The sequence below is a fragment of the Nothobranchius furzeri genome, chromosome 18 (genome assembly GCF_043380555.1).
Source record: "Nothobranchius furzeri strain GRZ-AD chromosome 18, NfurGRZ-RIMD1, whole genome shotgun sequence".
In the NCBI taxonomy this organism is placed as follows: Eukaryota; Metazoa; Chordata; class Actinopteri; order Cyprinodontiformes; family Nothobranchiidae; genus Nothobranchius; species Nothobranchius furzeri.
This window is the reverse complement of record NC_091758.1, coordinates 10678602-10706452: the sequence shown is the minus strand read 5'-3', so window position 1 is coordinate 10706452 and position 27851 is coordinate 10678602. Positions and strand designations below refer to the sequence as shown.

The 27851-nt window shown below is 43.7% G+C and overlaps 2 protein-coding genes across 2 annotated transcripts; one reads left to right on the top strand and one right to left on the bottom strand.

Annotated features, from left to right (window-relative positions):
• Nucleotides 1-263: 263 nt before the first annotated feature.
• Nucleotides 264-16479, bottom strand: eif5 (eukaryotic translation initiation factor 5). Its single transcript, XM_015969009.3, has 12 exons — nt 16353-16479; nt 15607-15816; nt 7040-7319; nt 6817-6898; nt 3701-3873; nt 3339-3450; nt 3107-3237; nt 2744-2905; nt 2502-2663; nt 1189-1353; nt 917-1057; nt 264-664 (listed from the first exon to the last, which is right to left on the bottom strand). Exons 3-12 carry the CDS (start codon nt 7109-7111, stop codon nt 566-568), a joined length of 1299 nt encoding a protein of 432 aa, XP_015824495.1. The 5' UTR covers nt 7112-7319; nt 15607-15816; nt 16353-16479; the 3' UTR covers nt 264-565.
• Nucleotides 16480-16661: 182 nt separating this feature from the next.
• Nucleotides 16662-27851, top strand: vps29 (VPS29 retromer complex component). Its single transcript, XM_015969010.3, has 4 exons — nt 16662-16766; nt 19305-19496; nt 22213-22448; nt 27392-27851. The coding sequence occupies exons 1-4, from the start codon at nt 16764-16766 to the stop codon at nt 27507-27509; spliced, it is 549 nt and encodes a 182-aa protein (XP_015824496.1). The 5' UTR covers nt 16662-16763; the 3' UTR covers nt 27510-27851.

The window sequence follows — 27851 nt, the reverse complement described above, 5'->3', positions numbered from 1 at the left end:
TATTTTTGTGTTCAATTTCTTTTTTAGCAGCGTGGTTCAAAGCCGAGTGTCAGTGAAGATCGTAATGGCCACCGTTACTTCTGGTAACACTAGAACCAGTCAGGCTGACAGGGAAAGCGCCCGAGTTGTGAAGAGAAAAATGTCATTTTGCTGACAGCTAAATCATTTATGCTTTGGTTGTTTGAAACAGATAAAACTGCAAAGAAACACTAATAATTAATAGTTACTTAGACAATGGATAATAAATCATTCAGACCAATTAATTGAGGTGGATAGCAAAAAATCTTTATTGACAAAAAAAGCTACAAAAAAGGGGGAGATGGGGTAGAGTCACAAAGATTCATACACCTTTGAGTAAACTCCACACATCTAATTAAATGAATACAGATTAGAATGAGTTACTTTGCAGCAAATAAAACATTATATTATATCAAGCCATGAAGCGGGAGGGGGCGGCTGGCTAACTGTGGGTGGGAGTCGAAGGAAAAGCCAAGCATTTGATGTTGTACAGGGCATTGTGAGCCAAAACCACAACACAAGAGAAAAGCAGAAGCATCCAAATTTGTCAGATTGCATCAATGTCAATATCTTCTTCTTCCTTCTCAGGCGTGTCTGGTTTCACAGTCTCAACTTTGAGCTCGCGGGCAGAGGAAGAGTACACCACCTGAGGCACAAAACACCCACAACGTCGCATTTACCCAAGTCTGCAGATTCACATACAAAATCTTCACGACATGAGACTGCTGCGGACACGGCAGCAACCGTACACAGCCGAACGACCTTTAGAGAAAATTAGCTTAAGAAATAATGAAAATAAATCCATTAATTGTAAAAAATGACAGCGCTCCACAAATACAAACGACCGGCTTGTACTGTAATGTCTTTCACTTGCAAAAGCAAAAAGGAAACATTTTACCTCAACGTTCTCATCTTCTTCCTCCTTCTCTTCCTCACTGCCTTCACTCTCCTCCTCTGCCTCCTTGAGCCACTTGACAAAAGGAGCAGCCCTGGCGTGTATCTCTTTGGCAAGTTCCTTGGAGACATACTTCTTAGAAACCTGGTGGCACACAAGTACATATGTGGAAAACTTTAATAAAAACTTGAGGATCCAGTTCAGGTCATTTCCTTTGGGTCTCCATAAAACCAGCACAGGCTGACTAAAGACACAGCCAACACTCGCAGACTCACCCTCTCGGCCCAGGCAAATATGACGTCCTCCTCCAGCAGGTCCGCGTCGTACAAGTCCTTGAGGATGATGGCGACGCGTGGCAGCAGCTGGACCTGGTGGAGCTTCACCAGACACTCAAAGCCTCCCAACAGATACTTCTGGGCTTTTTTGTTGTTGTGACAGAACTGTGGGGGGAATTTAACCGCCAGTCATTTAAAAAATCTCCATATAGGACTGTTCATTTCATCTTTTAAAGTCAACGATTGTTGAAACAATAAGGACAACGTTGATTTTATGCCGATAGGATTTCATTTGACTAAACCACTTCTCTCTCCATTTCAACACATTTTCCCATCCATCCCTTCTCTTCTGCCTGTGGCTTAGATGCCCAGACTTAGTTATATAGCACTCATCACAGACGTAGAATCACTAAGTGCTTCACAAAGATCAAAACAAAATAATACATAATGATCTCAAAACAGAAGTAGATTAACATCTGAAAAAAGTAAAACAAATGAAAGATTTTGAGTTAAAAATAAGAAAAGGATTTATGTAAAAGCAGCTTTAAAGGGTAGCAATCTCCCCAGCTACTTGGTCCAGCTCTTTCGTCTTCACCTTGCCACATGGGGAATCCCAAAGCCTTCCCTGGCCAGGTGAGACGTAGTCCCTCCAGCGTGTCCTGGGTCTCGTGCCAGTTGGATGTGCCCGGGAAACCTCACCAGGGAGGCGTCCTAATCAGACGCCCGAGCCACCTCAGCTTGCTCCTCTCGATTTGGAGGAGCAGCGGGTCTACTCCGAGCCCCTCCCGGATGACTGAGCTTCTCACTTTAAGGGAGAGCTCAGCCATTCTGCGGAGAAAACTCATTTTGGCCACTTGTATCTGCGATCTCATTCCTATGGTCACTACCCAAAGCTCGTGACCGTAGGTGAGGGTAGGAACGTAGATCGACCGGTAAATCGAGATCTTTGCCTTCTGACTCAGCTCTCTCTTCACCACGACAGACCGGTACAACGCCCGCATCACTGCAGATGCAGCACCAATCCGCCTATCGATCTCACGCTCCAGTTTTCCCTCACTCGTGAACAAGACCCCGAGATACTTAAACTCCTCCACTTGGGGCAGGACCTCATCCCTGACCCGGAGAAGGCTTCAACCGCAAAAACCAAAGTAAAGCAGCTGCACTTTCCAACACAAGCCTCCAGGTGTTCCTCATCAGTTCGTCCACCCTAAACTAACTCTTAGGGTCAAGGTTTTACGTTCATGTCTACAACGAGCAGTCAGTCGTGTAAACATATGAAGTCGTGTTTGGCTGTGGAAGCGTTTAGAACATACTCTCAGGAAGTGGCGTTTGTACTTCTTGATCTGGTCCCGGATGTTCTCGTTGAAGAGGAGCTCACTGAGGATGAGGGGGCCCATGGCCTTCACATCCAGACGCTCCGCCTCCGCCAAGACTTCCTTATCAGCCGCATCGATGGTTCCACTTTCCTTCTTATGCTGGGGTTACATTAAGGAAACAAAAACAAATGTTAATTGCGTTTTTATATCTACTAAGTCCAAGCTGAACAGAGTCTCACTTTCACAAAGCTGTAGAAGAGGTTGACCCTCTCCTCCAGAGGCTTCTCCAGGTCTTCACTGAGCGTGAGGTTCTTGGCATGGTCACTGATCTCCTCCATTCGACGCCTTTGAGCCTCCTCAGTTGTCTCTTCTGCCCAGTCTTCATCATCATCGTCTCTATCCTGAACACCAGAAGGGCACGCAGATGTCCGTTTATACAAAACTCATGGAAAATTTTTAATTTGTTACCTTAAAATCAGAAAAAGAGCCTAACTGGATGTAAATGTTGTAGTTTTTATTTTTGGACAAAGTTTGGGGGTTTGTTTGTGGATGAATCCATCTAGCTGAATGCCAAATGTGTGCATGACGAACCAAAAACATACCACAGCTTCAGGGGCATCAATGTTGTCTTGGTTACCAGCCTCGCCACCGCTCGAGCCATTCTCCTTGTCTTTTTTGCGGTTCTTCTTTTCCTTCTCTTTCTTTGCAGATGCAGACCCACTGTCAGTGCTCTCTGTTAGTGGTGAAGCACACAATTTCACAGCCGTGTTTATGGGACTGCATGAGAAGAGGTTCCTTGTCTTGTAAACTTGGCGACAGACTAGAATCTCTCACCTGGTGGGTTTTTGAGGATGAATGTGCAGAGTTTGTGTCTGGTGTCTAGCATGCCGCGGTTTCCACAAGCCTTACAGGAAGTGCCGATGGTTTGTTTCTTGGGATTGACATGCTGCAAAGACGGCAATCACAGTCACTTAGCTTTTGAATTTGGAAATCTGACTTAATCTACTTGTTTTCACATTTGTGTTTCTAAAATTTAATCGAAACACCAAGAAAAAGTAATTAACTAATCGTTTTATAGTCTACAAAGTAAAATCCTTCAAAAACCTACAATTACCAATGAGACAAATTTAGATTTACTAGTTCCTTGAATTAAAATCTCTTAGAATCCATTTCAGAGAAAACGTAGATTCATTCACCAGATCAGTTTCAGGGTTGTCGCACTCGGTACACAGCACAAATTTCCTGATGAACCCATCAAGCATATCCTGCAACTTGTTCGCCTCGTGGGATCCATTTACGATGTAGCGATCGTTTTTGGCATCAAACTGGGTCTGAGCGCCGAGTTCACAACCAAAAAACTTGGTTGGGTCTGCAGAGAAAGAGAAAAGGAAAAAGTATGTAATAAAAATATTATTTCTAAATAAACCTCTAACAGGTCATATTATGAACAGATGGGGGAAGAGCATTTTTTTATTTCCGAAGTGACTATCCACGGTAGTAGTTGGGCATGCGTCACGGGCTGATCAGACCTGCAGGGCTCCACGTCCCAGGACCCTTCTGAAAGAGTAGATTTATCCAGTTTCACAGCTTCAGTACCTTTCTTGTGCTAGGACAACGAGCGGTTACAGATCACTTAATGCTTGAATGAAACTATCAACTCAAGTTTGGTCAATTTTACCGACTGCTGTCCTTGTCTCGACTCTGCTGGAGGGTGATTTTGAAGCTTTGGTCGACGGTATAACGATTCCCTTTATCAGTGTGGATATGGCCGAGGATCTAGAAAGATATTTGAGTAAGAGAGATTGCTTCTGTGATCAGCAACACGCCGAGAAGCAAATCTCCCAGACAGGATGGTGGCTTACTTTCTAAACGTTATGGGCCACTCTCACCATTGCTGTTGTTGGTCTTCAATGAGTTCGCTACAGCTTGGTCGTTTCTGCCACATACGCGTCAAGCTGTTATTTCTGTGCTTTTAAAAAAAGACTAAAACACCAAACCCTTATGCTCTTATAGTACGGCTTTGCTTTTGAATGTAGATGCTAAAATTCTGGTGAAGGTCCTGGTCAGGCACCTCAAGACGGTGCTACCCATTTTAGTTTCACATGACCAGACAGGGTTTGTGAATGATTTGCAGCTCCATCATCCTGGAGGCAGCCCAGCGAGGCGGGCGCCCGACTTCCTGTATCCCGACTGGGAATAGTTGCTAGAAGCAGGTGTCCACCCACTCCCGTGACAGCTGAGCCGTGCGGCTGCTTGGCTTCCATGCAAGGCAGCAATTGTCCTCGTTATCTGGGAAGCGCTGAGGGAGATCACAGAAACACTGCAGCTCTTTCAGTTGATGCTGCGTCACTTTTGGGTCATTCAACCTTGTTTTTCACACTAAAGCACTCGAAAACCTCCGTTAGATTTGAATTAGCTCTGGTAGTTCGTAGCTAACCCCCTTTGGCTCCAAGCTCTTTGTAGCTTCGAGTTAGCATGTAGCCAATCTCCCACTAATCTCAGACTGTTGCAGAGGAGCTGAGCATGATCTTGCGTATGTGGCATGGGCACCTGGTTCCGACTGCAGCGGTATCCATCCATTTTCCGTCTTCCTTGTTTTAAGTACACCCAGCTTAGCTCAGACCATCAGACCAGTCTGGATGCTTTTTTATCAGAAATAAGAGTTGGACCTGGGTACTGGATTGTTGCAGGTCTGGTACGAGATTTTACAGAACGTTCATAAATCCTTGAGCCGAGCAAGTATCCAGTTTAGAGCCCTGCACGGGCCTAAAATCTGAGCCTGTGTCCGGCCCGGCCCGAGGGGGTGGAGCCCCAGCCCGACCCGGTCCGAAAAGGTTTTCAGGATTCTCAGGTCCGACCCGAGCCAGACTTTTTTTTAACCTTTCATAATGTTTTAGCGTGATAGAATGCTCAGCATTCTGTGAGAAGCGTTCTGCAGTAAAAAAGAAAAACAGCATCAATGCAGATTTTTTTTCTAACAGAGCGTATTTTTCGAGCGGCAGATGAAATTTACGAACACAATATTAATCGGATGCGTTTGTAAAATTTATCTGCTCTGAAAATGCGCTCTTGTGCAATTAGAAAAAAAAAGCAGCATTCTAATTTTCTAACTGCAGAGCACATTGCCCCCAATTATTATAGCGTTTGTAAATTTAATCTGCCGCTCTGAAAATGCTCCAGTTAGAAAAACCAGCAATGAATGCTGTATTTTTCTAACTGCAGAACGAATTTATTCACAGAAAAATAGAATGCCGAGGGCCGGGCGTCAGAGCAGGGCTCTAATCCAGTTCACTTCTTCACGTGTTCTGGACGTGCCTGAACCTACAGGAGATTTGCGGGGGTATTTTTAATGCACTCTTCAAGATCTGTGGGACAACTGTGCACCCTGACACTTTGCTTTGTTTGGAGCAGTTGCAGTGAATTCCTCTTCAGACACTGAATTATAGATTTGTCACCTTTTGACGTTTTGTCACGGCTGGAGCCTTTTTGTGTTGTGATTTCATTTTTCTGTGCATTTTTATGTTGCATCTGAGGAGCCTGCCTGCAGACTATGACCTGTTGGCTCACCCTTGCTCCTCCCTGCACCAGCTGAGCTGGGTTTTCATCAGCCGCAAATTGTTTAAAGGACCTGCTGGAGCTCCTCACCAATGGGGACAATAGCGCAGAGCTGCCTTTCCTCTGGTCTGTTGTCTCCCACTTAGAACTTCGATATTGTGCTCTTTAGAGTTATGTTACATGTTACTGTTTGAACCTGTTTTGGTAAAAGTGGATTTAGATCCATGGTGGTTAACAATAATAATAGTCATCTTTTCTGAATTAAGAGACAGTAAATAAAACTTTTGTTAATTTTCCTTTGTGTCACGCGTCCTCCATGTTACCCCAGGCCCCCTAGACACCTGGTTGTAACACGTTTAATGGCTCAAAGACTCATTCTTCCATGTGGAAAGATTCTCACCCACCAGTGTATTGTGGAGACAACGTCCCATATACTAAACCTGAGAAGATCAGGAACACTAGATTAAGAACTAATGTTGTTTGCTTGAGGTTTGTTGTGTTTTGATGCGCCTGTTATTCGTGATTTTTTGTTGTTTTTTATTTTCTCATATGTGTATTTTTTAGTATCAGTGTAGCGGGTGGGTGGTGGTGATTGTTGTTCTGCTTGATTACACTGTTAAAAATTACTGTTGAAAACTGAAGTCTGTCTTAATCTATCATTAATCCATCCATTCATGGTTTGGATTCCAAGACTTAAATAAGCTAGAGCTGTAGAAAATTGACCAACTCTTGGTTCAATTAAATGACATTTACTTACATGTTGGAGGCCTGTTCAGAGCCTTAGCAACATCAACCATGTTGACAATGACCGTCTTGATTCCATTTCCTTTGCCTTCAACCTTAGTTGATGGAAATAAAGGAAAAATGACTTAATCAAAAAGCTTTCCTACAGCAGAAATAACATTATTAATCTATCGCACACAATCTGATGATAGCTTTTCTGAACATAATATTTCAGAAACCTGAGAACAGGTAGTCACCTTCGCAATCAGACGGGGCATCTTGTAGCGATAGAACTGGTCTGACACGCTGCGGTTGACGTTGACAGACATTTTGGCTGAATGTTAGTACTATCAGTAAGATAAAAGGATCTTGGTTGGGGATTTTTCGGGATCTTCTGTCTGGAAAAGAAGGGATGACATAAACGACTGCAAGCGTGCTCGGTCTCTGACATGAAAAACGCTGTGCCGCTGTGGCCGCAAGGTCCTTGCTTGAAGGTTAGACTTCTACCACACAGGTTCCAACGGCTGCGCAACAGCTCTGAAAGGAGAGGGACAAACGCGAGTAGTTTAGTAAAACCCACATCAAGAATGTTTTCAGATGGGCTTTTGCAATAGTCACTCAATTTTGAAATCAATTCCCTAAAAATAATAAAACCCCTGAATGCTTTATAGTAAAAAACAAACAAACAAACACAATCCCAAAACACAAGTTTGACCAGGTAACAGTATAAATGATTAGAAGGTTAATTCAACAATCACAGAGAAAAAATTCAGAAAAGTTCTAATGATTCTGATCCACTGTTCTAGGGATGTACAATGATTTAATTGAAAATAGTTAGTCCCATGTGTCATCACACACTGGTGAAATTACGGCTGTGTCTCAATTCAGGGTCTGCATCCTACGTCGGCCGATTACGTCACAGCGCCGCGACTAGTCCTGTCCCAATTCGAAGACTCCTTCAAATGCGGTCGACGAATGCGGCCTTCTTTTCGCCTGAATGAAGGATGGGTCCGGTGTATCCTTCAATAGGTAGCATTTCCCAAGATGCCTTGCGGGCCGGCCGGCAGAAAAACTTAAAAACAATGGCGGACAGTGAAGCGGGAGCTGTCGGAGAGGATTGCGCACATAAATGTCAGTATAAACTTGAAAACTGTTAGGTTAAGGACTTTTTGTGACAAATGAACGTTATTTTAGTTAGAAATGTTACAGTAAAAGTGCTTGTATTGCGGTCTCGGCTCGTATGTTCGGCCGCGCTCGGTGTCGCACTTCTCCCGCTACGTTTTCCCCCTGATTTTAATAGAAGTTTGTATTTTAGGTACAAGAGAAAACCAGGGAATTTATTAAGCTCAGGGGGAAGATGGACCACATGATCACTTGAGCAAAGTATTCGGCGGCTGTGGCATGGAGGTACAATAACATCTCATATTTTAAAAACTCGTTTATTTTTTTCTGAGGAAACATGAAAGGAATAACCCGTTGCCCTCTTTTCTCTTCCTGTTTCTTTTCTTACATGTTTGTTAAGACTATTCTGGAGAAAATGGGCATCCAGGGGAAGGTGCCAGCGATGACCAGCTTCTGGAGCTGATCAGGGAGGACATGAGGCTGCAGAGGGAGGCAGAGCAGCAGAGGGCACAGGAGAGAAGGGAGAACTTTGACAGCTTTTTACTTTGCTAGAAAAAAATGGTTAATAAAGATTAAACATGTACATATAAAATAAATATCTAAATAAAATCAGTTCTGCATTAAACTCTTGAATTTTATTTTGGTTTACAAAGGAGAATTGTTTACTAGAGGGTATCCGCTGGGTCTTAAAGTCTTAAAAGGTGATAAATCGGTTTTGGTCAAATTAAGACCCTTAGAAAGTATTAAACACTGTTATCACATCTTTGCTCAGGCTCAGCTTGTCTAAAGTATTTTCTCTGAATTAGCTCTCCAACAGTCAAGGAAATGATTAACCCCCAAAGACCCACGGTTGTAATATTACAACATCAGATTTAAGTCCACAAAAATAAACCTTCCCCATTTTTTTTCTTTTTAAAACCACATTTACATTGCTAATAGGTCCTATTGTTGAGTTCTGCAACACTATTGGCTGTTAAAATGTGTAAATAGGCCCGTTTATCTGGCCTCCTAGAACAACATGTGAAAGGTTAAAAAAGATTTTGCAGTTGTTTTCTAAATTTGGGTTTCTGGGGGTTAAAACGCTAAATAAAACGTCGAGCTCCATCGTTTAAAGTTCCTTCTCCCTTCTGCCCAGCGGTTCCACGGTTGCTAGGCGACGGAACGTTCGCCGAGGGAGTTCATGAAGGCTAGGCCTGTCCAAATTCACAGCCGTTAACATCCGGTCTACCCGGCCGACGGAGGACGCAGCCCACGTCGGCCGGGTGGGCTGGGTCCTTCGAAGGATGCAGACCCTGAATTGAGACACAGCCTACATCTCCACAATTGACCCACCTCCATGGGGAGTGGTTAGCTTTGCCCCGTGAGCTGAAGGAGGTGCTCCACAACAGGAGGATTGTTACTACGACTTACTCAGATTAGTGCAGCTCAGCCTGACCACCTTTTCCAAGAGCACAGTTGGGCGTTTTCTTTCAACCCTTTCCCCAATTTTTACTCCCTTCTCGATTGAGGTTCCTGGTAAGCCTAAAGGTTGGTTTATGCTTGACGCGCCCGCGAGGTCCGCGCGGCGAAATTGCGTCATTTTAACAACCACGCCCCTCCATCGCGTCTCCGCACGGCCCAAAATTTCCGCAATACGCACCTAGGAAAATTTCTAACCACGCGGATGGTCGGACGCGGAAAAACATGGCGGACTGGCAAGAACTAGTATGGCAGAGGTTCGTAAATACAGACATTTGCATGATTCAGCTCTCAGAGATCACCGTGATCAACATGTTGTTAATAATTCTTGGACAGAAATAGCTCGCACTGTCGGAAAAGTCGAGGACGCTGTTAAAAATGCTGGAATGCCATGTTGTAAACAGTCATTTCTACTTCTACTATGGTGTAGTGTTGGATGCATGCCATAGAGCTCCATGCTGCCCCCTACAGTTTGGGAGAATATTGGCTCACCGCAGAGACAAGCCGCATGAACCATAAACGCTGCAAGTGGTGAAGCGCGTTCCATCCGCGAGCCGCATCACCAAGCGGAAAGTGAATGCGTCAAGCATCAACCAAGCTTTAGTGAGGCCAGCATTGTGACTGTGGCTGGTGATTGGCTGGGGGGGCGAGGGGTCGTCACTAGTTGTTCTGGAGTTTTTTGCCCGCTACTTGGTATTGCTTCTGCCTGCAGCTATTTCCTGGTTCAGAGCCTGACCAAAAAAAGCCATTAAACCGAGCCGAACGTCAAACACCATCATTTTTGTGCAGAGTTGCGTTTCTATGGAGCATACAGATTACCTTACACCGTTTACTCATCACCTCACGTCAACTTTGTCATTAGTAAAGTAAGAAAATATCAATTTGGCAGTATAACGTGATTTTTTCTTACCTGCGGTATTGATGATATTCAAAAACCTTGTATCAAAATTTTGGAAGAATTTATATGCAAATGTTTGCGTATTTTCTTTTCTTTAGTGCAATTTACACACCAACAGCTAGTTGGCAGCAGTGTGCCATGAGTTTTGTTTCCACCATTGAAATTTAAATTCTTCTATTATGGTTCAGAAACCTTATGTTAAACATGTTACGTATCAGCTTGGACTGTTTGAATATCATCTGGCTGAATGTATCGTGATATATCGCATCATCTCCTCTGTATCGTGATACGCACCACATCCCTATTAAAACATTTATCACCATGAGGTTGATGGACTGCTCAGAAAAGTAAACCAAATAAATAGATTACATAGACGTTTTAAATAAACACCAGAAAAAGTATGAAAACATTTTTTTATATTGTAATGATCTGTAAGGGGTTATGTTGAGTGTAAACTAATGTTTCTGCTTCTTAGACTGGTGAATGATGGTGAAAGTTAAACTGCAGACGCAGTGAAATAGGGGTTTATTTCAGCTGTTTGAATTATTTTAAACCTGTTTATCAGCGGGCAGCAGAGGTTGATGTCGTTCCCTGCTGCCCGCTGCTACAGTTCCTCCAGATAAACACAGATGAGACAGAGTTATTGTCTTTGGAATTAAGGATAGAGTGGAGGTTGTTGTTCTACTTGAATCATACAGGGAAGTGAACAAGGACTGTGCAGTAGAGGGGGAAACGGGTGCAGGGAGGGTGATAGTTTAAAAGATGCTCTCTGAAGAGCTGAGTCTTCAAGAGTTTTGAGAATCAACAAGGAAACCCCTGTTCTAGTAGTGCTTATAATAATAATGTATTGAACTTATATAGCGCTTTTCTAGACACCCAAAGAACATTCCACATCTGTGGAACAACACACGAGTCTGCATTGTCCCAAGCGTGGTGTAGGCACTGCTAGCCAACGATGCTTTGATGACAGAAGCGGCTGGGCCCTGGTGTAATCCTTTACAATGGAGTTCAGATAGACGGGAGCCGTACCATACAGGACTTGAAAATAATCATTAAAATGTTTTTTCAGTTAACTACACCTTTAAAAGGCAGAAATATTGGGGGGGGGGGGGGGGGGGGGGGGGGGGAGTTATAAGCATGAGATTAATAAAAACATACAAATACAACAATTGCATTATCCATTTCAAAATGAGAACTTTTTATGAATTCTTCCAAGAACAAACAAGTACTACCATCAGACCTTTATTTTAAAATAAATGCTCTTACACATATTACTAGATCACTGACAGTTTCACTCTCTATTTCCTATCAGAAACATTAGCTTCTGACAGGAAACAGATGTGTAGGAGACTATTTTAATACTCAGCAACATTAACAACTCAGATTTCATATTCTTTAGTTTTTCGATATACACGATGTGATAAGGGTTTGTTTTTACCTTTGCTGACATGTTTTGATGTCACTACCGTCTTCGTCAGGGTAACCGCCGGATGTTGGTGGCGTCACTTCCTTTTATCTGCAGGCAGCAGAGGACGATGAGGAGGCGTGGACCCAGAACCGGTAACAGGGACGACTGATCAGCGGAGAGGGCACGGGCAGCAGAGGGCAGATAAAAGGAAGTGACGCCACCAACAGCCACACCCTCAGCTCCACCTCTTTTCCCATTTTTGAATCGCCTGGGCATGACGATATGCACGACACGGTAAAAAAATTTAAAAAATTAACTCCAGTGGTGGGAACCTCCTATTTTTGGCTTCAAACTGCTCGTGTGGAACAATAGGCAGGCTATGTCCATATTGTTTTTATACGTTGAGATGGATCAATCGAGGTCGGTCGATAGACATATAAACCTGACACACACACACACACACACACACACACACACTTGCATTAACCCAATATCCAAGGACTGTCCAAGAATTCATGTTTTACTTGACTGTTTTACCATTATTGCACATCATTATAACCATTTCAGTTTTATAATTTTAGGATTATGTCTTGGATGTGCTGTAATCTGAGGATCAATGAGCTGATTTATCCTCAGAACCTACAAATGAGACCATCCAGTCCAGTTAATATACTTCTCACTAATAACAACGTGATGTGCATATTGTAAAAGTCTCTTAAAATACTATAAAAAAGGTCTTTAGTAGATCCTCAGTAGGAGACATCTCGTTAATTCCATCTGAAACGCACCTTTGTGCAAAAACTACACCGATTAAAAACAGATAGCAGGAGCAATTTAATGGGATAAACTGCACATTTCATTCAGTATGGTCACAGTATGATTAGAATAAAGCAGGGTTTCCCTTACGTAGGCGCCTACAAGATCGTTGGTTACGTATTGTAACCCCAGATTCTATGAGTCTAGTCACAGCCCTTAAGCTAGCTGCTATTGGAAGGATGAGCTCAGCATCAGCCAATCATGAAGAGCTTAAATGTACGCCCACCAATGGTGGGCACCCCTGTGGGTACCTAAGTGGAGCGACTCCACTGTTCGCCTCCGATGGCTTAGTCCTAACTAGGGCTGCAACAACGAGTCGATAAATTCGATGAAAATCGATTACTAAAAGCGTTGGCAACGAATTGCGTCATCGATTCGTTGTGTTGCACAACTCTTCCAAAAGCCCCCTCCCCTCCCGCCCGCCGTTGCGCGCAGACCGGAGAGCCGGCAGGTGTTTGGAAGAGGAACATGGCAGAAGCAGCGAGACCCAACAAAAGTAAGAACTTCTAAAGTTTGGGAGCATTTTCAGTTAAATCAGGCGAAGACATTCGTTACCTGCAATGTTTGTAGGTCAGACATAGCATGGCACGGGAGTTCTACAGTGATGATGCGGCATCTTAAACGCAAGCATGTCAGAATCATCAGCGAGGAAGGAGAGAGCTCGGTGTCCGGGTAATTTAACTTTTCAAAAGTGATTCACCCAAGCCCCGGATTATTACACACGCTAGACATGCCCTAAGCCCGTAAAAAAAAAAAAAAGTCTATAAAATCGTAAGCGCGACGCTATTAGGTAGGCGGGGGACACCCGCGCTGCTGCGAACCGGTTCCGCCGTCACATTCCCGCAGAAACTGGTTGATCACACCAGGGCCAGACTACTACCATGTGGTTTTACAACCACAATGTCCTCAGAGGCGAAAATGCTTTTAAAAGGGAGAGGAGTCCTAACTGTTGCTGCAGGCGTGTTGTGTGAGAGTGCAGTTATATACTGGTTAATGTATTTTTGGGTTCAGTTGCTTTCATGTGGCCTAATGTGAGTCTATTTGGGATCATTGGCATGATCAGCAGCATTTCTTGATGTGACTTTATGGCAGTTGCCCAGGGCATCATCACAAGGAGGATGGCATTCATTTACTTTTGTTTTATTTGGTATTTTTTCAGTCATTTTTGGAAACAGTGATTAATTTTGATTAATTCACAGCCTATGTTTAATTACATTTAAAAATTAGTTGTTTGACATCCCCAATTATAATAAATGTCTACAGATGAGATCAAACAAAACAGATGAGAATTGCTGTTTAACTTGGACCAAGCATTTTAGGTCACAGATAGGTGTAGCTTAGGGTCTCTGTCTATACACCTTATAAGACAATTTAGGTGATGGCATGTTGTTTTTCTGCTATTGAACTGTTTTCTAATAATGTTGTGTTAAATAAAGTGAAGGAAGGAGAGAAATAACGTTTCCCTAGCAGTTTTTAAAAATGTCCCTATGTAATCCGATTAATCGATTAATCGTGTCGAGACCCCATCCGATTCATCGATTATCCAAATAATCGTTTGTTGCAGCCCTAGTCCTAACAGAACCAGTGGGGCCATTGGCTTAAGGGCTGCGACTAGACTCATAGAATCTGGGGTTACAATACGTAACCAACGTTCTATTTCGTCTAGTCTTAGCCCTTAAGCTAGCTGCTATTGGAATAATGCGCAGCTGGATGGGTTTACGCCACACTGGTTAGCTCAACCAATGGACACACCCAACATGTCTCCTTTTAGCGAGGGTCACTCAGCCTTAACCCAGGGCTTAAAAGGCTCCCAGTCGGGAACAAGCTCACGGGTAGAACAACGCTATCACGTTACGTGACCGCTTGCATTACCAGTGGAAAGCAGGGGTTTAGCAACAGAATTAGTGGCTATAAAAAATCTCTATTCCACAAAACACTGCAACAAACCAATTCTAAATGTATACAACATACATTAATCACAGTTTTACAATATATTTATGGTTAAATGTGATGTTTATCCATGTTTGAACTATTATATTGTACGTACAATACGCTATAAAAATATACAATAACTTATAAACTACCAATATGAAACATCCAACATCCTACATGGTCACCGCGGTACATCGCAGAAATCTAGTTCAGTTTTAGTTTGCAAGTCCAGATCAAGCCTTCAGCTGTGTTTGTCGTCCATCTTTACCACATGTTCACTCACTTTGGTGGGGTTGGGTGTTTCTAAGGATGCCTTCTTCTACTTCGCCATCTTCGTTGCGGCTCATCTTCCTTTGTGGGTTACATCACGAATTGGCAGTCACACAGGTGGAGGTTGGGTTTTTAGTCCCTATTGTTGCTTTGAACGGTTTTAAAAATAGTATGATACAGAGCCTTTAATTGCTAAATCTTAACTGGAAGTTTAGGTGCTAAAAAAGCTGAAGCACAAGAGGCAATAACAAGGACACCCTACAAATACAATCACAGTCTACAGCTTTTGCACCGTTGGCCAAAACTGAAAAGCTTGATGTTGTGAAGGTTATTGTTAAATGTGAAAGGAAAAGCTGCAGTCTACAACAAATGACTATTACAGTGATTTCTTTATGAAACATCTGATGTATTACAGGAATAAAGGCTGTGCTGGTGTCTCTACCCCCCAAAAATTACAATACCACATAGCTGAAAAGTGAGCCAAAGAGGAAAATGAAAGTCACACACACAGAAAAGCTTTAACCCCTTTCTGTGCCCACATTCACAAACCTGGCTTTGTGTGTGCCTTTGGTATTGTGTTAGGTCTTCTGGCTTAGCTAGGCCTGTTCGATTTAGTAGGTCAAAGGAGAGGCCTGGCAGCTGGCAATCAACTCTAGCCTACTAAACAACAATCTAAGTAAAATAGTAAGATCAGTATTATAAATATCAAATGACTCAGTGTCAGGGCAGTGTTCAGCATTATGTAGTTTCGGAAAGTCAGGAGGTGGCTGGATGCATCTCATTTCTGCCTGCTTGGTGCAGAGTGCGTCATAAGGTCAGGCACAACCAAAGGAAACAGGATGCACCATAAAACAGATTTACCTCTACAAAAACCGCAACAATCTAACATTAAACACGTTGTAAATAAGATTACAACTTACCGTTTTCACAAAACAAAGACATAAACCCAACGCTAATCGTCCAGTTGCCGCAGTGAACGGTGATCGATAGCTGGCGGTGTATCGATTACAGCAGATCTCTAAAAGGTAGTCTCAAAGATGAGCACAGGTGAACACTGAAGACGTGAACAGCGCCGGTGTGTCAGACACAGAGGAGATCCTTCTGGAAAGTCCTCTCGGGGGTTTGTGAACCTTAAGAGACAAGAAGTACACGTTAACCACACAGAATGTGGCCTGACAGCTACATACGTTCATTACGCTGTAGCTCTAAAGTCATCCGTGAAGTTACTGTCAAATTAGTCACAGGCTGAAAACGGCCTTGAAACAAGATTTATTATCGGACTTCAGTGAAAACATAAAAAAGCAACGCCAATTGGCTAAATTACCCGCGTTTCGTCGCATAACAGAGAAGACGACAACACGCAATTACAGCGATTAACAATTTAATAATCTCACCTCGTACAATGTTTATTAAGATCATAAAATTAAAAGAAAACTGGAAAAGGAAAATTAAGGACAGCAAACATAAGTCACATACTGACAAGGCCAACAGACGCCACGCTGCTGAAGCTAACACCGTTAGCAACACGCATTCGACGGACTTGGATCTATAGTATGACTAATTAGCGTTTAGTTAGCTTCAGATTTTATACTAAAAACGTACTTCCACAAAAGCCAAACCAGACTGAGCTGTAGCCGAGCAAAAGGTTTACAATTTTATCACCTACCTCTGGAATATTCTGCGAAACGCAGCTACTCACGTCGCTTATCAAGCAGTACGTTAGCTCTTATGTAAATGACGGCAACATCCGGTATTCACTACGGTTCAAAACAAAAGCTTGAACGAGTTAGAATCTATTTGCGTGGGCTACCAATTAACGTTTCTGCTTGAAACACGATGACCTTGATCAGTATTCAGTATGGTTTAATAAGTAAAATAATTCGAGGCCTATTCTGTTATTTTCAATCGACCAAAAATATTCATGTTCCCACCGCGCAGCCTTAGCATTGGTTGTATTTTGAAAGGGTAAAAGGAAGTGGTGGTGGGGTTTAATGCAGTCGGAATCCTATTGGCTGAAAATCTGACGTTATACGTGCGTAAGGCGCTTCCTCAACCTGGGTGCACAGTCGCAGAGAAAATGGTGAGTGTGAAATGGCGAAAAAATACCATTTTCCACGTTTTAAGGATCTTTTTGCCCGAAACGCCTCATTAGTCAACAGTCAGGGTAAAAAGGTCAAAATCCTGTCTACAAAGCGTACGCGAAATCTAAGTTTAAGGTTTGTTTTTATAGTGGAGTTTGGCTCTGAGATGCCTCAACGGTCACATGACAGCGGAGTAATTTAGCCCCTAAAATCACTAAAAAGTCACCATTATCCTGTTTTGTTTGCTGCTTTCGTTCTTCTGCTACCGTAATTTGCCTATATTAGTGTATGCTTTACTTTATGTGTTTACCAAACCAGGTAGCTAACAGGCCCGAAACAAGCTAAAGGTAACTCGGGCTTTTCCAGTTCAGGAATGATGAGGCTCAGTGGTTTCCAAGACATGCCAGCTAAATATCATTGAAACGTTTTGATACGTTTTACTTAGACTAATCTGTCCTTTTTCTTTGTACGTCGTTCTTTCTTGTTTCCTGTTGACTGTCCTTTTAGAAATTACGATATGCGCTTTATTCCCAGAGAAATCCGTGGTTTGAGCTAATCTGCAGTCAGAACTTGCCTTCTCACCTGATTTTGCATTCACTCACGCTAAAAAATCCTGTATTTGTTGGCTTTACCATCATCACTAGCCACCACCCATTTTGAGTTGTCTCAGCCACATTGTTTATTTGCTTCAAATGATTAATTAATGTTTAATCCATTCACATTTTTAATTTGTCCCAACTTTTTATTTTGTTTTTGTTCTCTTTCTAATTATTTAACCCAATCTTTGATCATTCCCTGTGTTTTTCTCTATTTGCACATCCCACGCCTTCTTCCTCTCTTTCACCTTCTTTATTTTGCCTCCCACCTCCGCCCCTTTATACCTGTCTCCAACCAACCAGGCTGGTCACCGGGTAAGTGTGCTTGTTACGTACTAGATTCCTGTTTCTTATTGCTGTTTTACATGATGCAAATGCAGGAATTGGATTGAAAAGCTGTGGGGGTCTGCATCTCTCAACCCGACTAGCTGATGCTGCTTTTAACAACTGCACTGCACTCATCTAGTGCAGGGGTGGGCAATCCTGGTCCTCGAGGACCACTATCTAGCAGGTTTTTAGTTTCTTTGCTAATTTGAATTTGTCGGTGCTTAACGGGCTGTTTGAGCTGCTGACCAGGTGATTTTTCCAGGAATCAGGTGTGTTGAATCAGAAACAACTAAAACATGTTGGATAGCGGCCCTCGAGGACCAGGATTACCCACCCCTGATCTAGTGCCAAAATATGTTTCCTCTCAGCTGTTATTTACTAGTGCATTAAGAATGAGTTAAATACCTGCAGTAGAAAGCCTAAAAGTCCTCGCAGTCACAGTTGACTACTGATTGAGAACAGAGTGTTCTGTGTAGAATGTGTTAGGGCTTTAACAACCGTCTAGTTCTCAGCAGGACATGACACAATTAAAAAGATCCCATAAGACACTGCCAGTGTCCTTTATTTACCAAACACCAAGCCAATGACCAGAAATGGGGTCCGTGTGAAAAATAAGTCCACTCTTTCAGTTTCCACCAAAGTTGTGCACTAAATCATTCAGCTGCACTTTCCTCCAGCATTTACAGTGTATGGAAGGAGCAGCAGGGATATGAACGAGAGTAGCCGTTTCTATATTTGGACAAAGTCCATGAAGATTCCATTTATTTTGTCCTCGTTAGAATTGATCTACTTTAAGTTTTAAGTAACACGTAATTTCTCTCTCTCTGTTACGAGTTAGAGCTCCGTGTCACAAATGTCTCGCGGGCAAGTAATTATTTCTGCTCCAGAGGTGAAGTCTGTCATGTTAAGCTAAATTCATGATGTGATTGCATCCACGACTCAGAGGATTACACTCTAAGGCAAATATGGCTGGAACCTCACATTGTTCACTCGTCTCAGCGATCATGCATGTAACGTATTTTGGCCGCTGCAGCTGTCCTTACCCGTTTCCTGGTTACACGGGGGAGGGGTTTGGTGCGTCTCGGCCACTCATCAGAAACATAAAACACTAATCAATGAAGTCCAGATGATTCGTCGTGTACGTCCGGGTAGTTATGGTTTAAAGACAAACCCTTCACTTTGTTTCCGTTGATCTTTCCTTTTGGTTGCTGAGTGTCTGAAATCCAGCTGTGTGTGTTTTTTACCACTAACTTATTTAAAGATTTTCTTTGAATATTTACAAGCCAGTTTGAAATCAGACACTTTAACAAGGATTTCTTCTCACCTGCTGACCGTCGGTTTGCGTGCTCTAAATGAAGCCTGTTTATAGACTTGACAGATGTGAGCTGGTGGGGGATTTGTTGTGTTGGGTGGTACTAACGACCAGGTTTGGATGCTTCTAAACACGATGAGAAACGTTTCAGCTCTAAGCGCTGGTCGTGCTGGAGTCCATGTGCATCGTTTCCTGCTGCAGAATTCACCAGCTGCTTCTTCACCGGGTTTCTGTTCCCAGAAATAATCCCTTTGCAGTCTGTAGACATCAGTGAGTAATTAATGTGTTTGTGCTGCTCTCAGTTGGTCCTGGTGCTAGGCGACCTGCACATTCCCCATCGGTGCAACACGCTGCCAGCCAAGTTTAAGAAGCTGTTGGTCCCAGGGAAGATCCAGCACATTCTTTGCACGGGCAACCTTTGCACCAAGGAGAGCTACGACTACCTGAAGACCCTCGCTGGAGACGTCCACATCGTTCGAGGAGACTTTGACGAGGTTTGTGTCTCATTTAGAGCTGGGCGATAAAATGATAGCAATATATTTTTCAATAACGTTTCCTCTATGTGAGAACTGGTCCATGTCAGTGGTTGATATAAAGAGCCAATTATAAGTGTTCCTCTGCTCTGGACCAATCGTGTGGCTCATTAGAATCCATGTCAGGATATTGTACATACGGAAGTCCACTTCCAGCTCAGGATGTAAAGAATTAAAATGTATTTTCTTTCTGAACATAAAAAATGTCTATTGTTTTTATGAAAGGTGCTTACATTTTCATAGATATGCAACTTTGTTTTTGGCCTTTTTTACAGAAACATAGAGCAATGTGTCTCTTAGGTGATCATTTATTGTTCTAATATAGTTTTATGGTCTTATAATATGTTATCTTGGTCTTCCACAATAATTTGAACAACATAATCCGTTCTAACACTATAAATCATGTTGGTACAGTATTTTGTACATTATAAGAACATCACATTCTAGGAATTAAAATTATATTGTTAGAACAACAATCACATTATAATGTGATATAGCTCTAATTTTATTTTGCATGGGTGGCAACTTTTGCCATACTTTTTATATTTCTCTTTAAACACATATTCTTAAGTTCTGTTTAAAACAAGCAGAGATTTTGAGAAGAACGTTTTCATTTTTGTTCCGTTCTCCTGTGGCGCTTGGAGATTTTAATTTAAAATAAATTTCTTTTATTAGTCCAAAATATTATTTATTGTTCAACTTGTTCAGCTTTTGTGCACAAATGATAAAAATAAAAAAATAATATTCTGATATCTCAAAGGTACCTGGGAACTTTAAAGGACCTGCGTGATGCTGTGTTACGTCATCCACACCAACGAAAGACACAATATATGATCAAATAATATCTTCTGTTGGATTATTGAGAAAAAGAAATGCTTTTCATGAGCCGTGGCTAGTGGTTAGCATTTTAGTTTCCCTTACGCCTCCATCGAGTGATGTTAACGCTAGAATGGCATCGGATTGAACAAGTAACCCGTCTGAAAACCCGCTCCAGTGCTGGTAATGGTTTAACAAGAGCTCCTGAAGATGACTGATTCAACTCTTTCAGGAAGGGATCCCGTTACTCTCTCAGATTCTGGATTCTAGGCATTTTTTAAAGAGCAAGTCACCCTCAAATCAACTTTTTTTTGTTGATAAACTATATAAATGAGTGTTTAATTGCTCCGTAGACACGTTCAGTCAATAACGTAAAAATTTAAATTATCTGCCTAAAACTGTCAGTGTTGCACCGTCGTCAGGTAAAAACTCTGCACTGCATTTGAATTTAAATCTGCATCGCTATTGGCTAAGAGGTACACTATGATGTTAGATGGTACATTATGATGTTACAATGTCGTGAGTGTGTATTTGTTAGTGGCTCCGCCCTCTCGGTCTACTAGGCAACAGCATTTGTTGCATTTTTCAAACAGGAAGTGGGAGTTGAGTAAGAATCTGGCAGGGGGTGACTTGCTCTTTAAAGTGCAGACTACATAAGAAAGAAATAAACTTCTCCACAAACGTGGATATTAAACTTCCTGTTAGCTACCCAGATAAAGTGAGCATTATAGTGTTTAGGGCAGGAGGGATCCAGATGATGCAAACGTGCCCCGTCCAGGCTTTTGCAGTAGCTCATCGTAGCTGAAGGTAAGAGACCGCTGAAACAGGAAAATGCATGCATGAAGCTAAAAACCACGTAGAGGGTGTTTTCATGAGGACATGAGGTAACAAGCTGCAAATCAGAATCAGAAAAGGTTTATTGCCATTGTCAGTGAACAAACAATTCACAAACTAGGAACTTGCTTCGGTACTAATGTGCTACATATAACATGAATAATAAGATTAAAAATAGAATAAAATATAATAAAATAAAAAAACTAGAATAAAACTTTCAGCGATAAAAAATGGCAGGTAATGGTAACATGGCCGATAACATGACGTGTCGAGTACAGAAGACCAGCATGGTTGTGTGTTTATAAGCTGTTCACAAGTCTAACGGCAGATGGAAAGAAGCTGTTCTTATGGCGGGAGGTTCTGGTCCGGATGGACCGTAACCTCCTGCCTGAGGGGAGAGGCTCAAAAAGTCTGTGACCCGGGTGAGAAGGGTCAGCTGCTATCCGACTTGCACGCCCCCGAGTTCTGGAGACGTACAGGTCCTGGAGAGATGGAAGGCTGCAGCCAATCACCTTCTCAGCAGAGCGCACAATGCGCTGCAGTCTGTGTTTGTCCCTCACCGTGGCTCCAGCGTACCACACAGTGATGGAGGAGGTGAGGATGGACTCAATGATGGCCGTGTAAAACTGCACCATCATCTGGGCCGGCAGCTTGGCCTTTTTCAACTGCCGCAGAAAGTACATCCTCTGCTGGGCCTTTTTGAGCAGGGAGCTGATAGATGGCTCCCACCTAAGGTCGTGTGTGATGGTGGTTCCGAGGAAGCGGAAGGAGTCCACAGTGGTGACGGGGGTGTCCGTCAGGACGAGGGGGAGAGATGGGGCTGTGACTTTCCTGAAGTCCACAATCATCTCCACTACGTCTCCAAAACGTGGACTTTTAAAGATTGTTAAAAATTGTCATTGACTGATAGGAAAAATATTATTGTGGTAAGAAATGTTTATATCACACAGCCCTAGTCTCATAGGATTTACCTGTTGTACTTGATTCCTGTTCAGTTCATATTTTCCTTTGTGTGCTCTTTTCTTAGAACCTGAACTACCCAGAGCAGAAGGTGGTCACAGTGGGCCAGTTTAAGATCGGTCTCATTCACGGTCACCAGGTGGTCCCCTGGGGCGACATGGCCAGTCTGGCACTGCTTCAGAGACAGCTGGATGTCGACATTCTCATCTCTGGGCACACACACAAGTTTGAAGCATTTGAGAATGAAAACAAGTTCTACATCAACCCAGGTTCTGCAACTGGAGCCTACAGTCCACTGGAAAGGTAAACCAACCCCACATTCTCTGGTTTGAGCAGACTTGCACCAGAGTACCTAACAGAACAAAAGTGTAAAGGCTGTTTTTTAAACTGAGGTTGAGGAGGTTAATGTTATTATTTTTAACATTCACACTAAAACATACTTCAAAATTCCTGAAATTTCATTTTGAATTCAGGAAAATTAATGTCACCCCGGAATGGCTTTCCTCCTCTGTCTGGTGAAACTAAAGAAATATCACATGTAGCAAATGTAAGACCTGGCCTAAAGGAGCCGTGCACCGTACAGGCCAAACGTTTGGACACACCTTCTCGTTCAATGTGTTGTCTTTATCTTCATGACCATTTACACTGGGAGATTCTCACTGAAGGCATCAAAACTATCAACACATGAGGAGTTATGTTCTTAACCAAAAAAGGTGAAATAACTCAAAACATGTTCTTTTTCTAACTTCGTTCGGTGTTTCACCATGGGGAATCGCCCTGGCATGACCAAGACATCACGTCTGTCCCTGGTTGCGCCGTGCCCAGGCTCCGCCCACCCACTATATACACGGCCAACCAACCCCTCCTACTCATTCTCGCTTTCTTCCCGTGAGAAACTACACTTTGCTCCCTCAGCGATTTTCAGGCTGTCTTTAGTTAGCACAGGGGTCGGCACCCCGCAGCTCTGGAGCCGCATGCGGCTCTTCCATCCATCTGATGCGGCTCTCTGTGCTTGTAAATAATGACTGGATATTTAAATAAAATGCTTTATATTTTACTGCATTAATTTTACACCTGTATGCTAATTCTAAATGTAAAGATTGTCTGCGTAAACCTGAACAGTTCCAACCCGGTCTAGATGGGTCACGCTTGTGCGTAATCATAGGCACTTTATGAGCTGAAGACGATGTGAGATTCTGGGATTCTCCTCAGACGGCTCCTGGATGTGTCGCCACATTGGAGACAGGAACAAGCGCTATTCAGCCAAAGTTTCATCATCAGGGAACATTTTCTAAGTGACAAGTCTGTCTGAGAGACCGGGTTTGGAAAACGCTCGCTTCAGTGGGAGGAACCTTCCCGCATGCGCTCTGGTTCTGCGACGCGCTCCAAGCCCCTCTCCACATCTTCAGCTCGCTGAGGACCTTATGTAGTACACACTGACAGTGAACTGCGCTGAGCAGTGTCCAGCTCAGAGGTTCAGATGGGAATCGTTTCTTGAGTGATTTAGCTACATCTGCGATGTGCGAAACGCATAAAGTGTCATTTCATCTGCATGCGTCAGGGTAATTCTTTCTATTCTTTCTCCGTCAAAATAAACGGTCAAATACGGGAACTGTCCGGTCCACACAACACAAGCCCTGCTTTTAACTGTTCTGTTTTCTTGTGAAAATTGTTGCAACGAGATATAATTAAACTTGACTAACACCAGAGCCAGGCGCACTGCGCCGTTATCTCCGTCGCTGTAAATGAGGGAAAAACAAAATGATCGGATCCTTTTCTGATCCCCACCTACAAAGTTTAATTACAACAATCAAACGTGACAGAGCCTGGATTTGTATTCTGAACAGTCTAAACATGTTTTAAAAAGAAACGTATGACAAAAGGGGCACCTGCTCAGTAAAACCACCAACAGGGTGAAAAATATCAAAATATTGTAGGCAGAGACGGGCTACAACTTCTGGATCCACTTTATATAAATCATTTTATTGATTATCGTCTTATGAAAGATAACTTTGACGTACACGAGCGACCGGTACCGGCTGCTGTCACCTGTTGTGATTGGTTAAAGCAGCTCTCTGCTGTCTGAGGGTAGGCCCCGCCCACAACACCGCGGCTGCTGTGGCTCCCAGTGTTGTCTTTACTGTGGGAAACGGGTAATAATGGCTCTTTGATGGGAACAGGTTGCCAACCCCTGAGTTAGCTGCTTAACTGTTCCCAGGCGTACCGTCAGGATACGTCGCCGAACGCAGTCTGGATTTGAGCTGAGTAAGTGCTTCTAGTCAATTGTCACACTTCATTAGGAACAGTTAACGCGTCACGGTGAACTGCTCCTACGGCTACTCGGTTGTCATTGACAGAGTAGTATTAGCGAGTGTGGCTCAAGCTAACGGGTTGAGGCGAGCATGTCCTGTGCTTATTTAGCATTCATTTTCCAATGAGCTACTTTGTTGCAGCTAACGTGTCACGACAAGTTGCCCTACACATGAAATATAGCTTTAGTTGCAGACTTACACCTGCTAACTAGCTTGCTAACATTTTGTCAGGCTAACTTGTCACGATGAGTCAGATTGTCAGCTATGGCTTCCACCCCTGGCCCGACGGGCGGGTCGGAACCGAAGGCTAAAGAGGCTGCATCCCGCCTGTGCCCGGCGTCATGTGGGGCTTCTATTTCAGGCAGGGACCCTCATCCTATGTGCATAGCTTGCATGGGTGCTGCTCACGCCCAGGCATCGCTGGCTAACCCGCAGACATGCCCTAACTGCTCCTCCATGCCGGAGGAGATCAGGGAAAGGAGGCTTAGAGTGGCAGTGGCTAATGGCCGGGACCCAGGCCTTGGCTCGGGCACGCCTGTAGATACAGGTGACAACCATCAGCCACGAGCCTCCACAAGCTGGGCGGATTTGATGGAAGAGGAGCCCCCGCTACCACCTCTGTTCGAGGGGCTGGTGGACAGCGGGCTGCTCGATGCGGGTGATGACGAGGCTGGAGGTGATGCAAACTCAGACCTCCTCGACTTGGACATGGAAGAGGAGGAAGAGGATTCCACCTTCCCAGCTCAACACTCTAGGCCATCTAGCGGCACTAGGGTGGCATCACAGGGGGACGCCGATGAGTGTGATTCCCTGTAGTTGGAACACACCCTGCGGTCCCTCTTTCTAAATAAGGGGACCACCACCCCGGTCTGCCAGTCCAGTGGGACTGCATCCCAATTTTCAGCGATATTGCAGAGCCACGTCAGCCAACACAGACCCACAACAGAGCCTTAAGGAACTCCGGGCGAATCTCATCCACCCCCAGAGCCTTGCCACAGAGGAGCTTTTTAACCACCTCAGTGACCTCAGCACCAGAGATTTGAGAGGCCAACCCAAAGTCCCCAGATTCTGCTTCCTCACTGGAAGACGTGTCGGTGGGATTGAGGAGGTCTTCGAAGTATTCTGCCCACCGATCCACAACGTCCTGAGTAGAGGTCAGCAGCACACCGTCCCCGCTATAGATAGTGTTGGTAGTGCACTGCTCCCCCCCCCCTCCCCAAGGCGCTGGATGGTGGACCAGAATCTCCTCGAAGCCGCACAGAAGTCTTGCTCCATTGTCTCACCGAACTCCTCCCATGCCCGGGTTTTTGCCTTGGCGACCACCCGAGCTGCGTTCCGCTTGGACTGCCGGTACCATCGACATATAAATATTGGACAATGGGTTTCCATAGACTCCAATAATAAGTTTTGGTGCTAAAATGGGAGGTGGCCACCACCGCCATTTTGACCGTGTCACAGGTTCCATCAAGCCCAGACAATTCCACAAAAGGGAAAAGAGGTGGAGGTGATGGTGGGGCTGTAAGGCTGGGATCAACTGACGACACCCGGTCGAACTAGCTACAAGCTAACCTGAAGCTAATCCAAAGCTAATGCGGAGGTGGGAGCTAAGCTAACGGAGGTAGCAGCCTAGCTACAACTGGAGTTAACTGTGCACAACACCAGAGCTTCTGAGTCAGAGATACGCCGGGCTCACCGCTGGGTAAAACCGGGTGGAACACAGACGTCTCCCGAAAGCTGCTGAAAGCCGGCAGCCGCACAGCAGACAAGCGCCACTGCGATCTGAGATGCGCCGAGCTGCCGCTGGAGAGAACCGGGTGGAAAGGTTTCCATCCCAGACCTCCACAAGCCGTCAGCCCGCCGCAGCACACAGAAGCCGCGATCAGACAGAGATGCGCCGAGCTGCTGGGAGAACCAGCCGTCAGCCCGCGCAGCTAACAGAAGTCGCGATCAGACAGAGATGGACTGGGCTGCGGGGAGAAACAGCCGGCATTCCGGGTGGAAAACATCGGTCTCCCGAGAGCTCCACAAGCCGATAGTCGGAACCCAGCTCCACCAACATGTTATATTTCAACCCATTTTCTAAAGTGCAGCATTATGTTAAATGCACTGGGTTTTACCCTATTACATTTAAATTTCATGGTTAAACAGTACATGTTAAAATCTAAGCTCAGCTCGGCAGTGACCTAAAATACATAAATATAATTTTACTTACCGAAAAAATCAAGTGGAGACTCCTTGGACGCTCTATTAGTGCAATTAATGCCACAGCAAGTCATTTTGTCCAACAATTGCATAATATCCAAACAAGAATACACAAACACAGAGACTCAAAATCCCGGAACAGTTTCCAAGCCAGACCGAGGCTCTACTGAGGCCTTTCCACGGAGCTAGCTCTGTGGTCACGTGGGTCTGATGCTCATTAATTATACAGAATTTTAGGCTTTTAATACACTTAAACAGAAGAGTGAGAAAAAATTCACCCCCCTCAGAGTTGTCATGAGTGTAAACTAGATCATTTAAACCAAAAACATGTTTTGGTACCAGGCTGTAAACATGTTTATTTCTGCTGTGAAATTGGTATTTTTAACATGAGAGTCAATGAGGATTTGCTCGCTTCTGACACCAGCCCCTAGTGGATGAGGGTGGAACTGCAATTCTTGGTACTTCCGGGTTTGACTCAATTTTTGAGCCACATTGTGGGGGCTTGGCCGGTACCTGTCAGCTGCCTCTGGAGTCCCACAGGCCAAAAAGACTAGCCGGGCAAGCCAGACTAAATAAATGTATTATGGATGGATGGAAGATGAAATCTTGATTATGGGAACACGTTGAAGCTCTTTTGTCGAGATTATAACAATCATTTTAATGAGAACTTCTTTTTAATCAAATCCAATTTTCTGTCTTAAATGCCCTAAAACATGTCTGTTTCCTTTACAGAAACATTATCCCCTCTTTTGTTTTAATGGACATTCAGGCGTCCACAGTGGTGACATACGTCTATCAGCTGATCGGAGACGATGTCAAGGTGGAGAGAATCGAGTACAAGAAGTCCTGAAATGTCTGAGGAGAAAGGAGATTTAAGAAAATGAGGCTGTTTCGTTCTTTTCCACCAGAGAGCAGCAGCTCCACAGTGCTGATGCTGTAAGAAACCCTAAGCCTAACCTAACTCACAAGACCTGTGTATTATGTTTAAAAGTGAGCAGTGTCTGTCTGTATGCCAGCTGTCATTAGAGAATAAAAATGTCACATTTTGCTACCATAAGGTGTACTTGGTGCCATTTTTCTCTATTTGTGCTCATTCTTTTGTGGTTGTTTTTTGAACACGTGACCAACTGGACTTTAGTTTCCTGTAATCTGCCTTCATTTAGTTTGACAATAAAATATAATTTCCCTCTAA

Coding starts and splice junctions, on each gene's coding strand:
- vps29 (XM_015969010.3), top strand. Junction 19,497..22,212: donor TTCGAGGAGACTTTGACGAG/GTTTGTGTCTCA, acceptor CTCTTTTCTTAG/AACCTGAACTACCCAGAGCA. Junction 22,449..27,391: donor GCCTACAGTCCACTGGAAAG/GTAAACCAACCC, acceptor TTTCCTTTACAG/AAACATTATCCCCTCTTTTG.
- eif5 (XM_015969009.3), bottom strand. CDS start 7,111: ATGTCTGTCAACGTCAACCGCAGCGTGTCAGACCAGTTCTATCGCTAC. Junction 3,451..3,700: donor ACAACCCTGAAACTGATCTG/GTGAATGAATCT, acceptor CCGTCTTTGCAG/CATGTCAATCCCAAGAAACA. Junction 665..916: donor AAGAAGATGAGAACGTTGAG/GTAAAATGTTTC, acceptor TTTGTGCCTCAG/GTGGTGTACTCTTCCTCTGC.